Raw genomic sequence first — 20093 nt, forward strand, 5'->3', positions numbered from 1 at the left:
CTTAGAAAATATAGTAACTAAATTTATAGTAACTAAATTTCATGTGAGTTATTTTTATATTTTATTAGTTACACCTATTAATTTTTTTTTTTATGCAAATCATTTACAAGGAAATAGATGATGGAAGGAATAAAGATCTATTAATTTGATTATATATGATAATAATATCATAAAAAATATTCTCCAAACTTTCTTCGTACAAGATAGATGGTCCAGATTATTGGCAAAAATTTTAATTAAACCTTCTTGCTATTTTAATATGAATAAAGGAGTATAGTTTTTTTAAAAAAAATATTCACAGTCTTCACTATTTGATTAAAGTTATATTGAATTTTTTTTTATTATTATTAGATGTTTAACTAATGAGTATTGATTACTATTTAATTAGACGTATGCGTTAGGAAATATTTCAAATTTAAACACTAGTGTTGTGGATTAGCAATAATTTACTTTATGTTTGTAAATTTACTTTTATGAACTCGATTAATTGGGTCGCAAGGTATTAGTCTTAAAACAATCGTTTGAGATTAAACATTTTTTTTCTCATCGGCCATAAATAGGAAACTATTAAGATTTGTTAAAATGCTAGGCAAATTTAGGCGTGTTTAAAATTTTGATTTCATCTAAGAATGCGGTGCACCTAGGCCTAAACATAATTTAGCAAAATAGTTTAAGTCAATAAAAGCGACCGTGCTAGAACCACGAGACTCGAGGGGTGCCTCACACCTTCCCTTCGGTCAACAAAATTCCTTACCCGGTCTTTAGTTTTTGCAGACCAACAAAGAGTCATTTCTTGTGATTAGGGATTCAATAAGGTGACTTGGAACACCATAACTCAATTCCAAGTGGCGACTCTGAAAAAGATAAAAATAATCCCTACTCAATATTGTCACTTTAATTGGAAAAACCCTTCTACCTCGATTCCCTGCGGACGAAAAACGGGTGTGACATTGATTTTGACTATCCTATGCCTGTTTCCGTAAATATTAACATGAATGAGTTGAAAAAAATGATGCAAAATTTATAGAGTTTTCATTCATGTAAATTATAAATTTTGGATCATTTTGCAACAATAACATACAACATTCATTCACTCCTTACTTTATAATTTTTTTCATTTAAATTGAATTTCTAGTTTGAATTAAATACTTAGTTTTAATATATTACTAATTTACTATCAAATTTTATACTAAGTAATAGACAATTAAACATAACAAACATATATACACATAATGAAAAAATAATTTTTTTTTAATATATATTTAATATTTTAACGTATACATATAGTATATATAGTTTGTATGTATATCGTTTCAACTTTCAAGTGATATTTTAAGTAGTATATATGCTACATATATGTGTACATATTTTTTATATATTAAAATAGTATATATTTAATGTGTATATGTTTTTAAAGTAGTATAATATGTAGTGTATATATGACTACATGTTATATGTGTATATATTTTCTAAAGTAGTATGTATATACTATATAGTGTATATATGTTGTATATATATTATTTAAAATAGTACATATATTGTATGGTACGTATACATGTGTATATATTTACAATAGACTCTAAAATAGTATATATACGTATACATATGTATATATTTTTTAAAGTAGTATGTATATAGTGTATATATGTTGTATGTATATTATTTAAAGTAGTACTGTACATATATTCTATGGTACGTATATATGTGTATATATTTTCAATAGACTCTAAAGTAGTATATATTTAACGTATACATGTGTTTATGTTTTCTAAAGTAGTATGTACATGGTGTGTATATGTTGTATGTATATTATTTAAAGTATTACATATATTGTATGGTACGTATATATGTGTATATATTTTCAATAGACTCTAAAGTAGTATATATATTTAACGTATACATGTGTATATGTAATTATGTATTCAAATTTTCAAAGTTAGCATATGTATAGTGTATATATGTTGTATGTATATTATTTAAAGTAGTACATATATTATATCGTACGTATATATGTGTACATATTTTGTATACACTCTAAAATAGTATATATATTTAACGTATAGTCGTATACATATGTATATTTTTTCTAATGTAGTATATATATAGTGTATATATGTTGTGTGTATATTGTTTAACGTATTTAAAATGTATATAAGTGGGTATATATAGTGTATATTGGAAGAAAAACTTTTAACTTTTCTTTTTTAAAAATTTTTGACCAATATTGACCGGATTGGACCGGTAAATCCTTAATGGGCCGATCCCGGTTTATAGTTTGGAAAACTACTGGTGGACCCGAAACCGGTCCACAAACCGGTAAAACAAGGGCCGGAGCCGGCCCCGTTGACAGACATAGCAACGGAAGGGGATGGCTATATATAAGGTACAAAAATTGCTTATAGCCAATAGGAGAGTGCCATCTGCATCCCATACACTATAGCCAATAGTCATGGAGCACTTGTCATTTACCCGTTGGAGGGTGCCACCTCCTTTTTCATATTGAAACTAATATTACACTACACATTTATTTTGAAAAGAAAAAATTACATATTTTTCTTTTCAAGTGAGCTGGTCGGTCTTTAATTTTTTTCCTTTTGACAATTGAATATATGTCTAGCGAAAAATAAGTCTTGTAGAAATGAAAATCACCCTTGTTATAATTTGTAGAATATTAACATATATCTCGCAAAAAGTTATTTATTTTGAGTATCATAAATCAAAGACCAATTACAAAATAGGGACAAAATTGCTAATGACCCTTTGCAAAAGAGACCAACGTCAAAACACAAGGTCCACAAAACTGAGCACCTGAAAATAACAAACAAATTTCTAATTCGACAGCACCCGATTGCAAACTTTTATTGGGCCAAATCCATAATTAGGTGGGTTGGGAACATGAGTAAGCCTATTGTAAGAGAAGCCCACTTTCATGATGAATGGATCAGGCCCAATGTCAATTACATGATGATGATTTCTGAGAGCCAAAGCCCATAAAACTAAAATCATTGGGCTCAAGCCTATATATATGTGCCATGTGTCCTATTAGACCCTTGCTGCTTCAATGAACCTTGGAGAAATATAGTAGGCTTTTTTTTGCTAAATACTATAGTCAAATACCAAAAATATATCCTAAACTACATAATTACGAAGAATGTTTATTGTATATCAGAAAATAAAGGATACAGATTTGACCTCATTGAATTAAAATCTCTCAAGATGGACAAGTCCATTTTGACCTAGTATAAATTAAGCAACGTTTTTTTCAGGGAACATAAGTTTTAACTGGAGAAGAAAATGATCACCTTGGATTGTGGTTCTGTCTCTAATTTTTTCCCTTCTTTTGACGGACAAAAGAGAAAGAAAACACATAGCATAATGAACAACATGCGTTTGAAATAACTCCACTGCTGCGTTATGTTTCTTTTTATTTTCCTAGAAGTCAGAATTTTAATTCAAATCCGTTTGAAAAATGCTAAAAACAAAATAAAATAATGAATTACTTTTTTTTTAACTTACTCGAACTATATGAGATTATATGTAGGTTGGTTTACCTTCAAGATCTTACATTGACTACAACCTCAAGCATGCATGTCGTCAAACAACTAAACTTGTATTAATTAAAGGACAAATTAAACACCTCGTTGTGGCAGAAACTACTACAACCGGGAAACATGCTTGTGGTAATCGTCAAACAACTAAACGTGTATTTAAAGGAAGGAAAAAAATAGTCATCAAACAAATTAAAATAAATTTGAGTATAGATGTAGTTGGCTTTTAAATTAAAAGACAACCTTGCTACTGGCTAAAGAATCAGTTCTGACTCATGAAAATCTTAACAAAAAGGATATGTTTTATGTGGAGAGCAAGCTGAAACAATATTAACCATCTTTTTTTGCATTGTAAGTGGATAGAATAACTGAAGAATGTTTATATGCTTGCATTGTAAGTGGACATACAGAATAACTGGAGAATGTTTATATGCTTAAAAGAAATCAAATAGGTGAAACTGGGAGTATTAGAGGTCTTCTAAGCAATTGGAATAGGGATGACAATGCTATCAAAAAGGAGGAGAAATGGAAGAGGACTGTCCCGACATGTATTTGGTGGACAATATGGAGAGAAAGGAACAATAAGATTGTGCAGAACAAGTGAACAACTCTTCATTAGAAGATCAAAATGAACTATTTAAGCCTTTTCTATTTTTGTTGTAAACGTGATGTTTTAGCTCAAATAGAGTGCATATTTGATCTATTAAATTACTTGTAGCCGCAACAGTTAATTTGAAAATCCAATAAGTTTTGGGAAAGAGCAATGTCTCTGGTTGTAGTATACCTATATTGATAACTCTCATTAATATTATATAAGTATGATATTTTTATAATACTCAGAATTCTAATTCATCGTATTATGATATCTTGAGCAATGGACACACCACAAGGACATTTAACTTGATCACTTATTGTAGACTAAAAACAAATTATACTGATTTGTTTCATTTTCATTAGTAACTAATCAAAGTCATAATAACTTATTTTTCCTTTTTAGATTATTTTACAATTTTGATGAATCTTACTCTAATGAAGATAGGTTATTGTACACCTTCAACCTTATGTTGCAAAACCTGAGTGGTAGGGGTAATCTCTCCTTTCCTAATTTCCTTTGTTATTTTTTTTTTTTCATACATTAATAATTTTCTTTTGTAATTTGAATATGCAACTGATTTAGTGTATCAGTGAGGATCGTTGATATCAGAGATTGTCAATGCACAAACAATACTCCCTCCGTTTAAAAAAGAATAACCTACTTTCTTTTTTAGTTCGTTTAAAAAACGAATGACCCTTTTACTTTTTTAGCAACATTTTAATTTGAACTTTCCACGTGGCATGTTTAAGGCCACAAGATTGAAAGGCATTTTGGTACATTTGACATATTTTTAATTTAACACCGCAAGATTCAAAAGTCTCCTTTATTTTCTTAAACTTCGTGTTAAGTCAAACTAGGTTATTCCTTTTGAAACAGAAGGAAGTACTTTATCGGTCAGAGTCCAAATGCAATTTTATATATTTGATTATTTGTACAATTTATTAGGTAGTTTTTGACTAATTTATAAGATGGCAATCATATATTCACTTGTATTTCTCAGTAGTAGTTGGGAACATCATGTAAGTTGATGATATAATTAACACTCGAGAAAATCCATTTCTTTCTATCTAAAAATGATACTCCATATTCAATGTGGTGAGATACTATATCTTTGAGTAACCGTAGATTTTTGCACTCATCACCTCTGTCTTATGACTTTTATTATTTTCAATCCATCATATTTGACTCATTCTTCATAATTAAACGAAGTACACATTTTTTTTGTGCATCATGACTTTGGAATTTTTGATTTTGCTCGAGCTAGGAAACTATTTTTGGAAAGCTACGGGCAAGTCGGCCACTTTATTCGTTTTGACCTACCCATATTTATAACTTGATCAATCCATTTGCCAGCACAAATTCAGTTACTTAAAAGATAATTGTTGTGTAACTCTATTTAATAGTAATAGTTTTGATTCGTAAATCTTGAAAAGTTTCAGTTTGATAGTATATGCTGTTTTGCATTATTAATTGATCAATCTTAAACCACATAAACCAACCACAAAGAGACACGTAAGTGGCCTAATGTCACATCACCCGTTCGTATCAATTGTGTAAAACTAACCAAATCATCATCTCTAGCTGTTCTTTTTTCGGATTTTAGAAGAAAAAAAAACAAGTTTTCAATTGTTAGCAGACAGTAAAACATGGTGTTTAAGTTTTATTCTTTTCTTTTCAAACCAAATCCAAGTCCATTATGACCCTATGAAGAACAATTTAATTATTTATATGTACTTACAGTGTAGGACTACAAGAAGAGGACCGCACAAACCAAAGTTAAAATAATATGGCAATATTTTGGGGCTTGTTGGATGTGCATAGCATGTGTTAATCAACATGCATTCTCACCTTACTAACTCATTTAATTCTAGTAAATTTATATAGCTTGATGTAAACATAGATTAGGTATTACTGAAAAACCTTAATTAAATCTATTGTCGTAACTTGCAATAACTACTTGTCTACATCACTTTATTTTTTTGTGAGTGATTCCATATTAGCCATTCTTTTGTGCAGTCCCACAGGTTCTACTCCTCGGCCATAACCTAAAAAGTTAGACATGACACCAAAAAGAAAAGGAAATCCTATTTATATTATATAATAATAGTAATAATAATAAAGCTAATTAAGAAAATGAATATCGCTTTTAAGTGACAACGAAAGTCAAGATATTAGATTAAGTTTTCTCTTCCCAGCTCTCAATTAATGTCAGAGTTTCAAATCTGCACAGTTCACTATGCACGTGCACACATGTTAATGGCCTTGACAAATGACAACGACATGCTCTTTGGTTCATCTACGATTCAAAATTCGATGAATAATAAATTTATTTTCTATTTGTCTCGACTCAAATGCTAGATTTGTGCGTCTGCAACAAAATTCATAAACTTGCACATAACGTATTATGTTCATACCATGAGATAGAAGTCCAGGAGTGTGGTCTTGCTTTCTACTCATAGCTCTTCCTTTGATGATTAATAATTGATTAAATAAATCCAAATTTGGAGTAATAAAGTCATCAAATAAATTAAGTGTACGAATCAGCCATCACGATTTTATGTAGAATCACTAGACATATTCTAATAATTCTTTAACTTTTGCTTTCTCATATTCTATTGTATATAAAGTTTCAAGATCATGAGGATCACTTGAACGACATTATTTTACTAGGAATTATATAGACTATGGTCAGCTTTATAATTAATTACAAGGAAGACTGCATTATAGCAAGACAACATGAGTAGATATGTGGGCCTTGAAGAGTTAATAAAAAATTCCAGCAAAGTTGAGATGATGCAACTTGATTAAAAATTGTGTTCCTCCGACTGTCTGCCAGAGACTTTAATGGAGAAATAAAATATGACAAAATTAAAGATTGGAACTATTTTTTTTTTACTTATCTGTCTATTGGTTCCTTGGAGTACCAAAAACTCCAAAAAAACTAAACTCTATTATAATGCCTGGCTGAACTGGAAGTTATCTGTTGAAGCTTCATAAAGGGGACATATTATCTGTCTTGCACACCATGAAAGTGATAGAGATGAATGTACTTGAATATTCTTTATCAGCTAAAACAAGGGGTAGCCCGGTACACTTAGCTCCCACTATGCGGTAGATCATGGTAAGGGTCGGACCTTAAGGTTCTCCATTGTACGCAACCTTATCTCCCGTTCAATTATCAATTACGCCAAGGCTCCCGGGCCCTTCAATGTTCTTTATCGGCTACTATTTATTTGTATTTCAGCAGCATATTAAGGTAAAATCTAGTCCTATTTTCTTGATTGCCAGGGCTTTCTCTTACCTAATTAAAGAAGAACCTATTTAGTTTAATTGTCTTGTCAAATGTATAAGCAACTTAGGCCTGATTGGACAATATTTTGTTAAAGTTGAAAAACAAACTTCTGGAGTTGAAGCTAAAAAAAAAAAGAGCATTGACCAATTTCAATAGATTAGAAGGCTTTTTCCTCAAATTATTTCACTTTAAGTATTACTCAAACAAGACATTTATCTTTTAATATATATCTATTCCAAGTTGAAGTTAATATAATGTAGACAAAACTGTAAAACAAATTATTTTCATTGATCTTATGCACTTTCAGATTTGATTGTTGAACATTAAGATCAGAAAGCAGTTTCCACCTTTAATTTCATTGTTGATTTGATGATTATTAGCAGAGGATGCAAGAGAAAAACAAAAACAAAAATCAAAAATCAAACACTTAAAAATAAAATCTTCTGAATATACTATATATTTATATCTTGTTTGAGTTACAAGAAAGATTCTTCTTTAGTTGGAATTCATCAAATTTTTTACATCAAATTATCCACAGATATTCAAGCACAAACCACAAATAATTTTTTTTTAACTATAACCATCCCATCTGCTACATAAATTCAACTCACCTTAATTTAATATTCTTTTGGACGAATAAGATGATCCCTAGGAGGACTCAGAAACAACCTCGCCGCCATCCACTTCTCTCCGGTGGAAATTCCGGTGGCATCCACAAGCAGCACAAGTTAGGGCTGCTGTGGTTCCTTCTTCTCCACTAGCCATGAATTCCCGGCAGCCATCGACGGCGTAGCCTCCGATATTTGCCGCATGGTTCCTCTGACATTCAACGTATCGTATGTTCCTAGTAGATGATGTAGTACTTGTGTTCCTTCTCACAACTACTTGCCTCCTTTTCATCATTCTTGGATTAACAAGAAAACCCCTAAATAGTGATCTTGTCAACTTATTTTGGTCACAAGACTTTATTTTTGGTCTACTGAACTTAAACCTAACCCTAGCTTGTCTATATATAGTAGTAGTAGCAGCCTTGCTATGTTCAAATTGGAAGGAAAAAGAAAGAAAAAAGGGAAGGAATTTTGAGAATTGGGGTGGGGGTATATGGCTGCAGGATAGACAGTGGCCTTTTTCAATGATTGTTTCAATACTCTTTTTGGTCCAAAAATTAGGCAAGATTCTCTTTATCACAACACATACTACAAATTTCACCTCACCAGTTAAAAGGTGCCACATCGTGTAAACTTAGGCTTAGATTTTTAATTCTTCTTTTCTACTCGTATCTCCAAGTTTACTTTTTGAAATTTGGGACGAGATTGGTTTGTCTTATAAAGTTGGACATAATGTTGGAAGGGGGGCCAACTAGAACGGGTCAAAAGAAAAGGATTAACAGTGTTTTAGAATGCAAAGGGTACTTTAGAAGAATCCACATTCCACAGTAAAGTTTGAGTGAACAATAAAAGCCTTTAAGAAGGCATGATACAATTACAATCTCACATTACAGAGGCATTGAGGTTAAGTTTGAGTGAACAATAAAAGCCTTTAAGGCATGATACAATTACAATCTCACATTACAGAGGCATTGAGGTTTGAATATGATGTAGCTCAAAAGACAAATCTATAAGGCTTCTTGGATGAAAGCGAATCATATATGCTACGTTGGAACCTTGACATGTGTTATTTCATCGAAGGCTATATCAAAATTAGCTTGCTCCTTAGCTTTACGTATGAAGAGTATTTATCTATTCAATCTCCCCGACGACAGTTACAAACTCTTGCTCGTCGATCTAAGTTGGAGTAATATAATCCCTTGAAGATCCTTAATTTTTCTATATTTCATTTATGATATCAAAGACAATAAGATAACTAGGGTGCTAAAAGAGAATTAAAAAGGTTGCTTGTTTAAAGAATCAAACTATCCATGTCTTTCTTTTTTTTTTTTTTTTTTTAAAAAGAATATTTTATGACCGGGGATATCTTATTGTTATATGTTCAATACCACCCAATTCCTTAGCAGATCCTAAAACTCCTTCAGCCTTCAGTACAGAGGAGAGGCAAACTTTAGCAAGGACATTGAGTCATGGAGGTTGACAAACTTGTATAAAAGGAATAAATATGACATTTTAATTACGTGAATCTCAAGTCGAAATGAGAGAGAAAGTAAAAAAGCGTTCTAAGAGATAACATGTACCGTTTAACTAAGATCTATGATAACATAGTCCAAAGGACAAATCCGTCGAGTCTGTTGGACGTACAATACGTTCGAGCTTCGAGGAATTACAAGGGCAGCCAGAAGCATATCCATAATATAGTACTTACTATGTACTATTGGGCTATTTTCAATCTTCTTCTTTTTCTAATTAATCAACAAATTAGTAATCCTTTTTTAAAATAGTAATGCCTACGTGTTAGACGTTTAATGATGGAAATCTCGGAATGAGGGTTGGAAATGATCGTTCAACTGCCTTAATTAGAAGAGAAAGATGGCGATTTTTGTGCTAATTTCTTCGTCCTTAAGCTGATGGGAATTGTTTGCTTTATTGGCAAGAGGAAAAAAGTGATTGATTTAAGTGCTAATTCCACAATCTGTGGGTCCTTAATGATGTTTAAAAATCAGGTTACTATTTGCACTGTGTCAACAACTCTTCTAATTTTCTAGTACCCTCCATAATGGCAAATTAACTAAACTCAATTTTCAATTATTATTTTTTAAATAATCATAGTGTTCGGATCAACTTATCGTGTAATTTGAACTAAAACAGATATGGAAAGAAATCACTAAGTATTGTTATCTTTAGTGAAATTTGAACCTGTAAATTTAAAATTTCAAAATTCTTTTACATGGTTAATTGACGTAAACACTTGCATCATTTCATTTAAATCTTTTTTTTTTTAATTACATAAAATAATTTAATTTAAGCTTTCTCAACTTGGGAGATCGAAGACACTTCATTCTTTATTCGGGATTTCTTTTACGGGGAGCACTAGTTGTAACACGCTATCACTTAAAACTTTCCAGCTAAAAATATCACATGCTTTGGATGGATGTTTTCTAGTTTCTCCGTCAGGTGAATCTATTTTATTTTTAATTCATTTTAAACAAAAAAGATGACCTCTTTCTAAGTTTTAAATTCAAATTTCTTATTTTTTTGAATGAAATTTTTTTATTGCCACAAAGATTAGAGTTATGACATGCAATTTAAGGCTGTAAATTTCAAAAGTGTTGCAACCTCATTAATAATGTTATATTCAAGCCCACAAGTCCCAAAAATCTTCCCTTTTTTTTCTATCCTTAAATTATGTATCTAGCAACGATGGGGCTGGAATTTTAATTACAGGTTTTACTAAGCCCAATTTCTTTCTCCAAACCACATATATTTGTGTAATGAAACCTACTTAATATGTATAACTAATTTAGCTTATGCCTATCATTCAAAATTTTGAAAACCCCACTTACAATATCCAATCAAATAAACTCACATAAATTAAAATGGGGGAATTACTTTATATTGTTTGATACCGCAACCTTTGGTACTTGCTAGCTCGTTAAATATAAGGTTTTACACAGACAATATCATTATTTTAATGGTTATTATGAAAGAATTGAAAGAAAGAAAAAACAATATAATGGAAATTAAGCTGGAAAGATGGAGCTTTGAAGGAGGAACAAATTGTTTATAAAATTGTGATTGGAAAGCAATGAGAGGTGAAGAAATATTCAAATATTATATGAATAATGGATCGACAAGTAGAAATGAGAAGAATCTCCACCATAGAGGCTACTTATTAAATAGTAGACATTGACAAAAATTAAAGAGAAACACACATTTTCAAGAAGCACGTGCCTTTATATTAAGATAATATTCGACCAAGTGTATTGTTTACACAACAGATCAGGGCCACTAGCTAGGAGATCATTCAAGAAAAAATAATCATAATGGAGAAGTCCCACCAGAATCATTTCATATAAATATTTTTAAAAACAGTACTGTATATATATATCTTAATAGGGTAAGTCATAGAATTAAACAACTGGAGTATTATTGAAACTAACAGGTCTCGAGAACACCATAAATAAGGGCAGCAGGTTGAGTAAAATCCGGGAGCTTTTTTCCAGAAAAGCTAAACAAAAGGGGGCTTCCACCTAATTACAGAAGCAAAGCAACACAGTGGGTATAATGGCACTATGATTGGTTCTCATAATGAGGGATTGAGGGGGGTGGATTACATGTGATTATAACATCTGACCCAAAAGGTTGTCTGTTGGACAGGGTCAAATCTTACTAGCATTGCCAAAATATTTCAATGTAAGTTTCTTAACTGAAATTAAATTAGTAAAAATATTTTAAATTACAAAATATTTTCTTTTGAATCTTGTATGTACATATAAGTGATTAAGAAGCTATCTCTAGGTTTGAACATTAAATGACTAAAATTACTTGTTTTTATAATTTATTTATTTTAAAATTCAATAAAGATATAATTCATATAAAAAATAATTCAAAATTTTAAAAGAATTATAAGTTCAATAAGATAAAATCATTATTTGACTTAAAATAACAAAATATTTACGTTCGCTAGTTTTGTTGAAGATGATTCATAGTATTGGTAGTCATAGATGATGCTAGTGGCTAAAATGGTAGTGGTGATTTTGATGGCGAAATTGGTTGATTTTAGTAGTTAGCAGTGTTGGTGGTGATGACTGAAGAATGCGTGGTGGTTGATGACAATGTTGGTGGTAGATGATGATGGTGTTGATTGTGATGGTGAAGGTGGTTTGTAGTAGAGATTGACCGCAGTAGCAGCAATGGCAGCAGAGGTGCCATACAAGGGCGGATTTTGGGGGTTACATTGGGTTCCCAGAAACCCATTAACTTTCATGTGAATCTTCTATTTATATTAAGAAATCTAGTAAATATATACATATTTTTAAGTTGGGAACCCACAATGAATTGTGCTATTGATCTAGTGGCAAGGAAGGTGTCCGTTGGAGCACTAGTGCCCTCTTGGTTGTGGGTTGTAACCCTATCAGTCACTTTTTTTTGAATTTTTATTTTGCCCAACGAACCCACAAATTTAAAATTCTAGATCCGACTCTGGTTTCATAGTGGTAGTAGATGTAACAGTTGTGGTGGTGATACTGGTCGTGTATATAATTACTCTATAATAAGGGAGGTAGTAGGTATGGTAACAACTAGCAATAGTAGTTAGTATCGATGATTGTTGCCACTGTTGGTTCTGATAGCAGAGGTGGTTGATGGTGATGATTGGTGGTTGGAGTAGTAGTGGTTGACATTGGTGGAGGTGATTATGATAAACTGATGATTGAAGCGATAAGTGGTTTTAGCCGGTGGTTGTGGATAATGCGATGGTGCAAATTATTCATACAAAAACATCACTTAATGTTTTAAGACTTTGTTTAAGATATTGATGATTAAGACTCTATTCAAACTAAATAAGTGCTTAAATTTTAATATAAATAAATACAATTAATGACCTAAAGCCTGAACATAGATTCAGACATTCATCAAACATAAAAAAATGAGGCCTTAGTGTGTTACTGATACGGGGGGAAATCATTTTTAAAAAAATTTCATGCTTGATTGGTTAGAATATTTTTGAAAACATTTTTTCTAGTGAAATAATTTTTTTTTAGAAAAAAGAAAATAACTTCCCTAGTGAGAATAAGAAGACAAATCTCACCAATGACGGCATTTCAAATTCATTATTTCCTCCCACCTCCAAACTCCTTCACCCCTAGCTACCCCTATACCTATAATAAATTCCTAGATTATGTATAATTATTCTAGGGATAATATTTTTTTGTCAAACATCTTATTAAAATAAAGTTTCTAAAAAGATCTCTTTTTTCCAAAAGAAAAAATCGAAAATATTTTTCCTTGATTCCAAGCACCTCATTATAGTAAAGATATGCATAATGAAACACCACACTCTTTGTATGTTGAGTCTCAAAAGAGAATGTTGGTGACATTTAAATTGAAAAGCAAGTATTATTTACTACAACTGTGAGGATTAATCATATATAGTTCAACTATTATTACAATGATTATCAATACTTTTATTTTATTTTATTAGAATAAGAATATAAACCTGATGATGACAAAGTTATAACAAAGGATGTTACACTTACAATGGTTCACTTTGCATAGATCATAATCTTCATTAGTGGCGGAGCCACACAGAAGTAAAGGTGTTCATGTGATACTTATTTAAAATTTACTTATTAAATATGTATATTGTAAATTAGAAATAATAAATTGTGTAATAAATATAAAGGTTAAATTCTCTTGGCTTTGAAACAAAAGTTTGATATAGTTTCAAATTGGAGTTCAACGTCTAGATGATCACTTAATTATGGTCAATTCACCTTCATATTCACTCAACTTTATTTTATCTTTTAAAAGTCATTTAATTTTATCTAATTAATTTTAACGGTTATTTTACTCGAAATTACAATTTTTAAACTTATTTAATGATGTGACAACTTTAATTTTTTTTTTTAAAAAAATAAAATTTATTTAGGAATCTATCCACCTTAGACTCGATTTACCCATGCATAAATTCTATGTTAAAAAGTTCAAATTACTATTTTTCTGTTAGGAAAAAAATCACCACTTTCTTGTGGAATTCAATATCATGTCCCTCTGTTTGTTTTCTAGTGTTTTCATTGGTTTATCCCCAAGCTTTTATAGTGCAATGAAGAATCATGCCTAGTTTTTTCCTTTCCTTCCATCTTCTTATAATAATATATATAAACCAGTGGAAAGATGACCCCCCAAAAAGTTCATAATCATATAGTAAAAGTTTTTGAACGTCATTTCGTTAATAATAATAATAATAATAATAATAATAATAATAATAATAATAATAATAAATAAATAAATAAATAAATAAATAAAATAAAGGCAAATCTAATACTTTTAGTTTATGGTTTATAAATCACAATTGGTTTTGCTTATTAATTAGTTTTTGGATAAATTATTTAGAGATATTAAATAAATTTTTAATATAAATATAAAATTTGAGCCAAGACTGCTAGATTTGGGAGTAAATCACAATAAAGTCTACATATATAATTATATTTTATATTTTTATACAAAGGGTGTTAATTTCCTTCACTTCCTTGCATGTTTATTTTTCAAAAAACTCAATCTTCTTAGTGAAATTTTGACTTCATCACTGCCACCAAGTATAAGCACACAACTATATGAAAATTAATTGTAAAAATATTTGGCATGTAAATTTATAATTAAGGTTAACATCTTAGTAGAATCTTTAGCATTTTTATACTTTAAAAGCGATGAATAATAACATCGTTCCACATTATTATTTTAAAAAGTAATACTTTAGTACAAATTAGACTTAAATTGTAACACAAATTGGATATTTTGATTTATTTACACAAACTAATGAACAAAACTCTGACAAGAAAAACTATTTTAAGTTTCATTGGTCAATAGATCACCTTTTTAGTCTCAAATAAGAAGAGGGCATTACATTAGAAAATTAAACAAACTCGAGACTAGTGAGAGAGAAGAAAATGGCTAAAGCATTTATAGAAAAAGAATATTAAGAGGAAACAAAAGAAGGAATTTAGTTCCATTACCAATAAAAAGGAAAGATAAATTAAAGAAGGAAAAGAGGGAAACGAAAACAAAAGCGACGGGAAAGGAAAGTAAAAATGGAAAAGAGAGTGAAAAATAAGGGAAAAAATTACTTCAAGATTATTTTAAAGGTATTTCCATCTATTGTCTATATAAATACATAGGTTTTGAACGAAGCAATGGGAGCTCAAGCACCCACTCGGACCAATATAGGTTCGCCCCTCCCCCTTAATCTTTTGGCTTTGAAAAACAATACGCTGTCACCTTTTAAATGGGACAATAAACCCTTGATTTTAAATCTAAGACTAGGGCGATTTAAGTCGAATTGTTTGTGTTACATGTACTTCAATCACAAATTTTACTTGTTGATATTGGGTTATCAAATCAATGATTGGTCTGGTGTGCAAATTAAAATTTCATAATTAACGACTTATTGATGCAGAATCGAATTATTCAATTTTCTTATTGAAAGATGATTATCCCGTTAGAATTATCATGGTTATGTTTTTATCCTTAGGTACATAAAATTTGTATTGTAAACACTAAAGCTAAAGCCCCAACCCCAATTCTCTAAATATTGTTCATTGATTATTACATCAAGCACAACCCAGTGAAAAATCTGAAGTGCTTGATTTCATTTTGTAAAAGCAATTTTTTTATTTTTTTTTCGACCACACATAGTAAAACCTTTTTGATTTCAACTATTTTGTTTTGTTTAGAATAAAAGAATATGAAAATATTGTGTCATACTTGATAAAGATCCATGCCTTAAATTAGCATCTCTCTTTGGTTCCTTCTGGGGCTTCATAATGGAAGTTGCACTCAAAATCACCGTGGAGTTGAACTAAATCCATGTGATTTTAATTATCATTGTCTTTTATATTTAACCGATATAAGATATAACCATTCAATGATTGTCAATAACCTGATATCTTATTGATTGACTAGCGGTTCGTTCATTTAAAAGATAATAACCCGTAAATCGAATCAATAAGCATAATTATTCACGCAATTCATTGCCTAGTTAAGATGAATTGGCAAATTAATGTTCTTTTAAATGATCATACATAGAGATGAAACGTGTAAATTATGCATCTGGTAGAAGTGTGTTATTGGTTGAAAGGGTTGATATGAACTTGGAAGAGAAGATTAGACATTTTGTTTCTCACCAACCGTACCCTATATAGATAGGTAGACCGTCTATAGTAGTACAATATAACCTATGACTGGATTTCTTATATTATGCCATCAAAATCATATAATACTCTTAAGTCTTATCTTACCAATAAAATTATCTTTTCTTTCCTTATCGCAAGTGGGATGATGTTTTCATTGACTTAGAATAATATAATCATAAAAGTCAAAATAGAGATCAGACATGTAACGTAACCAAAATGTTCTATCCTTTTTATTCTCTTAGTGACTCAAACTTAATTATATCCTTAGAATTGAAAGTGAGGGGTGTTTACCGGCCATCTGAGCACTCCCTCAATCTCAATTGATAGGATGCACTTTGATCGAATTTATAGTTTGAGAAACAAATTCAAACTTTTATCCTAAATAAGTGATAATAAATATTTATATTTTATTAAAGGTGAAATAAACAATTTAAGATTATTTATCTAAAATAGATAAATGTATCATTTTTTTGACAGACTTTGTAGAAAAATATATCCCACAAATTAAGTTGAGAGTAAAAATTAGAAAAATTCTAAGTGAACGAATGCTCAGCCATGTTATCTTCACGTGCTCTCTTTCGTCTCATGTGAAATAGCATTGCTAGGAGTTACTCCCTTGTTTTGGAATAAGTGAATTGTTTGAGTATTTATTGGTATTTCAAAATAAGTGAATCATTAATTTTTTTTTAAAATTTACCCTTATGATTTGACAACCAATTAACTTTTGAAAATGTATTATAAGGTTAGCTTTTTCTTTTTTAGGGGTAAAAATCAAAAGTTGTATTAAATTTATGTCTTTAATGTTTTTTTCTTAATCTGTGTGCCAAAATTCAACAATTCATTTATTATGAAACGGGGGGAGTATCAAGGAATGCATTAGTACCCAATCCGCGCCAAGCGAAAAGGGAAGGAAGGGATAAATTCATAGCAAAGTGATGACTTTTTTTTTTTATATAATTTATTTATGGGTAAACAATATAAATCACACTACTATATAAGTTAATTACTTTAATTTCTATTCTATAAGTTTTCAATATTATATAATGTTTTATTAAATAGTGAGCCAGATACATTGTGTATGTCATTGCGATACATGGTTAGTCGCAATACACTATAAACAAATAACCCTTCAGGCACATGATTAAGCTTCAAATACATCGTATGTATTTAGATTTGGTCGTTTGTATCCACATATATTTGAAGGATTATAATATGTATCCGCTTGTATCTGGAGGTTAACATGTATTCACGTATTTGGAGTTATTGTGGAATATTATGTAATTAATTTTAAGTAGTGAAAGAATAAGTAAATATGTAGTAAGAATGTATAGCTACTTTTATTGTTAAGCCTCTTTGTAGTGGCGGTCTGAAGTTTCATTCTGCCATAGTAGATGTTGTGATATATATACACACACTGGTGTTTGACGTTTAAATATAGTAATATTGAAAGAGTGTGAAAGTAAGACAAACATTAGTACCCTGTCTCCGTGAAGTCGTGATCATAACTGATGTGCACCATTAAGTATTAGTTTTTTTTTCTTTGAATATTCATATTTGAAATTTATTATTTGCACTATATTAATGATGATTAATCTAAATATATATTTAGATTATACATAATGTATTTCTTACAAAATATTATTATGCAATATTTGAGAATAACTGTTATAGAGAGGTAATTTATAAAGAATGTACTAGTATAATGAGTTTTATTGTTCTTATAGGTAAAGTAATATTATAAAAAAAAGTAAAATATAACATGAAAAATCAATTCTGGAGAAAATTAGGTTGTTAGAACTCAATTCTGGAGAAAATTAGATCGTTAGAACGAGGTTTGACTGTACTCCCTCTAGTGTCAAATATTAGTATATTAAATTTGTCGAAAGGAATTATAAATTTAAAAAGTAAAACAAATTTATTATTAGTACTTTTTACCTTCGAAATTTATCCACGAGGCTCCAAAGTTCAATCAATGAAGTGTTAATTAATTTACAAGTTTTAAGGGGGGGACAAATAAAATTTAGAAAAATATTCCAAGTTATGAGTCTAAATATGTGTGGTAATCTTTAAAGACAAATGATCTCATGAATAGGAGTTAATCAATCAAATTGGAAGCATATACTCCCTCCACTCCGTGTGATATTAGTTGTTCCCTATAGACTTGACACGCTCACTAAGAAAAATATTTATTAGAGATTTATTTTACCAAATTAGTTTTATTATTAATTATGCTTTGAAAATATAAATTTGTGTATATACAACTTGTTTAGTTATTTAATGATAAGAATATTATTAGAAGAACATATTAAAATTCTCTTGATTTAATCAATGGAACAACTAAATTGAAATAAAGATTTTTAAAATGGAGGTCAACTAAACTGGGGAGGAGTAATTTAAAAATGAGAAGTGTTAAATGACCACAATTTTTTTGCCCAAATTTGACCACAATTGTGAAAAGACTTTCATAGCCTTGTTTTAAATTTTACCATATTTTCTCAAATAAATTCCCTTCAAATCTTCTTAATATATATAGTAACTTTTTTCTATTCCCTAAACATATTGAACAACTAAAATTGATTTATACAAGAACAATTAATGAATTTAAGGTACATTTGTTATTTATTAAAAGTATATAAATAAATATATATTTTTAACTAATTTTAAAAATAATTAATATATATTATTCAATAAATTTTCACGTAACTTAATTAAATATAATGCAAAAGACAAGAAAATATGAGTCTATAATCTCATTAAACAATGTAATTCTATTTTAATTCAAAAATTAAAATAGTAATGCAGTTAATCAGTTTTGCTGAATGAATAAAAAATTAAGCAAATAAAAAATAAAAATACGAGCAATTACATAACATTACAAGAAGTAAATATCGAGACATAAAAAAAAGGAAATGGATGATATCAAGTTAGTTAAAAAGTAAATTTCATCTGAATTTTGCTAAATCATATCGAAAATATAACATAGATTCAAAATAAATTAATTACATTAGTGTAACCGCACGTGTCTTGCACATGTAACATTTATTTATTTAAAGTTAAATAGTTTTATCTATTGTGGAATTTTTAATAAAGTGTAAAAAATTTAATCATTTTTAAAAGATACTTCATACTTTAATATAATAATATAAATATAAATATATATTTTAGTATAGGCACATAGATATTTTACCATCCAAAGTTTCAAATGATTGATACACCATCACTTTTGCGTTTTTCACGTAGTAGCTCTTCCCTTGTTGTCAAAGGGTAAAAGAAACGCATCAATTTGAACCATATTTGTCGTACGATTATTTTTCTTTTTTTTTTTTCTATATTTAAAATCTTTCCTTATTTTTAAAGTCAAATCTTTACTAATAATTGATTATATTCTTATTGCGTACATAAAAATATTTAAAATTTTGGTACTTCTTAAATTTTTCTTATTCTAACGCTTTTATATTTATTTCTAAATTTTTCAAATCTTTTAAAAATTAAATTTAGTTGATTTCTAATTCTTAAACTAATATTAGTTGTCATTAATTATGATGACTTCTATATAAGGAAATATTTTATCATAAATATATTTAATTAATTTTCAACTCTTAAATATTAGGAAAAACAATGAAAAGATGATTTTGTCAAAAGCAAAGACTTTTAATGAAGGACAAAAAATTCAAACAATATTTATAAGACACTTCACACTTTTAATATATTATAAATATAGATTCAGGATTACATTATAAACATCTCTAACGTTTTACTTCTTAACACAACTTGTTGGGTGTACACAATATTATACTTGCTTTCTTTAATATGATTTCTTTATAATAATTTTAATTTAATATTATTAATATTGAAGAA

At 29.3% G+C, this 20093-nt stretch overlaps 1 protein-coding gene across 2 annotated transcripts; it reads right to left on the minus strand.

Moving 5' to 3' along the window:
- Nucleotides 1-3088: 3088 nt before the first annotated feature.
- Nucleotides 3089-8709, minus strand: LOC107865897. 2 transcript variants are annotated; one of them, XM_016712089.2, is made up of 2 exons: nt 8047-8707; nt 3089-6188 (listed from the first exon to the last, which is right to left on the minus strand). In XM_016712089.2, exon 1 carries the CDS (start codon nt 8666-8668, stop codon nt 8084-8086), a length of 585 nt encoding a protein of 194 aa, XP_016567575.1. In that variant the 5' UTR covers nt 8669-8707; the 3' UTR covers nt 3089-6188; nt 8047-8083. The 2 variants fall into 2 exon arrangements, with proteins under 2 accessions (XP_016567575.1, XP_016567576.1); XM_016712090.2 differs by lacking the exon at nt 3089-6188 and adding an exon at nt 6200-7444 and having other exon boundaries at nt 8047-8709.
- Nucleotides 8710-20093: the final 11384 nt, after the last annotated feature.

This window comes from Capsicum annuum, chromosome 3, assembly GCF_002878395.1.
Source record: "Capsicum annuum cultivar UCD-10X-F1 chromosome 3, UCD10Xv1.1, whole genome shotgun sequence".
Lineage (NCBI taxonomy): Eukaryota > Viridiplantae > Streptophyta > Magnoliopsida > Solanales > Solanaceae > Capsicum > Capsicum annuum.

What these genes read in the sequence shown, in the direction of transcription:
- LOC107865897 (XM_016712089.2), bottom strand. Translation starts at nt 8,668, where the DNA reads ATGTGGCACCTTTTAACTGGTGAGGTGAAATTTGTAGTATGTGTTGTG.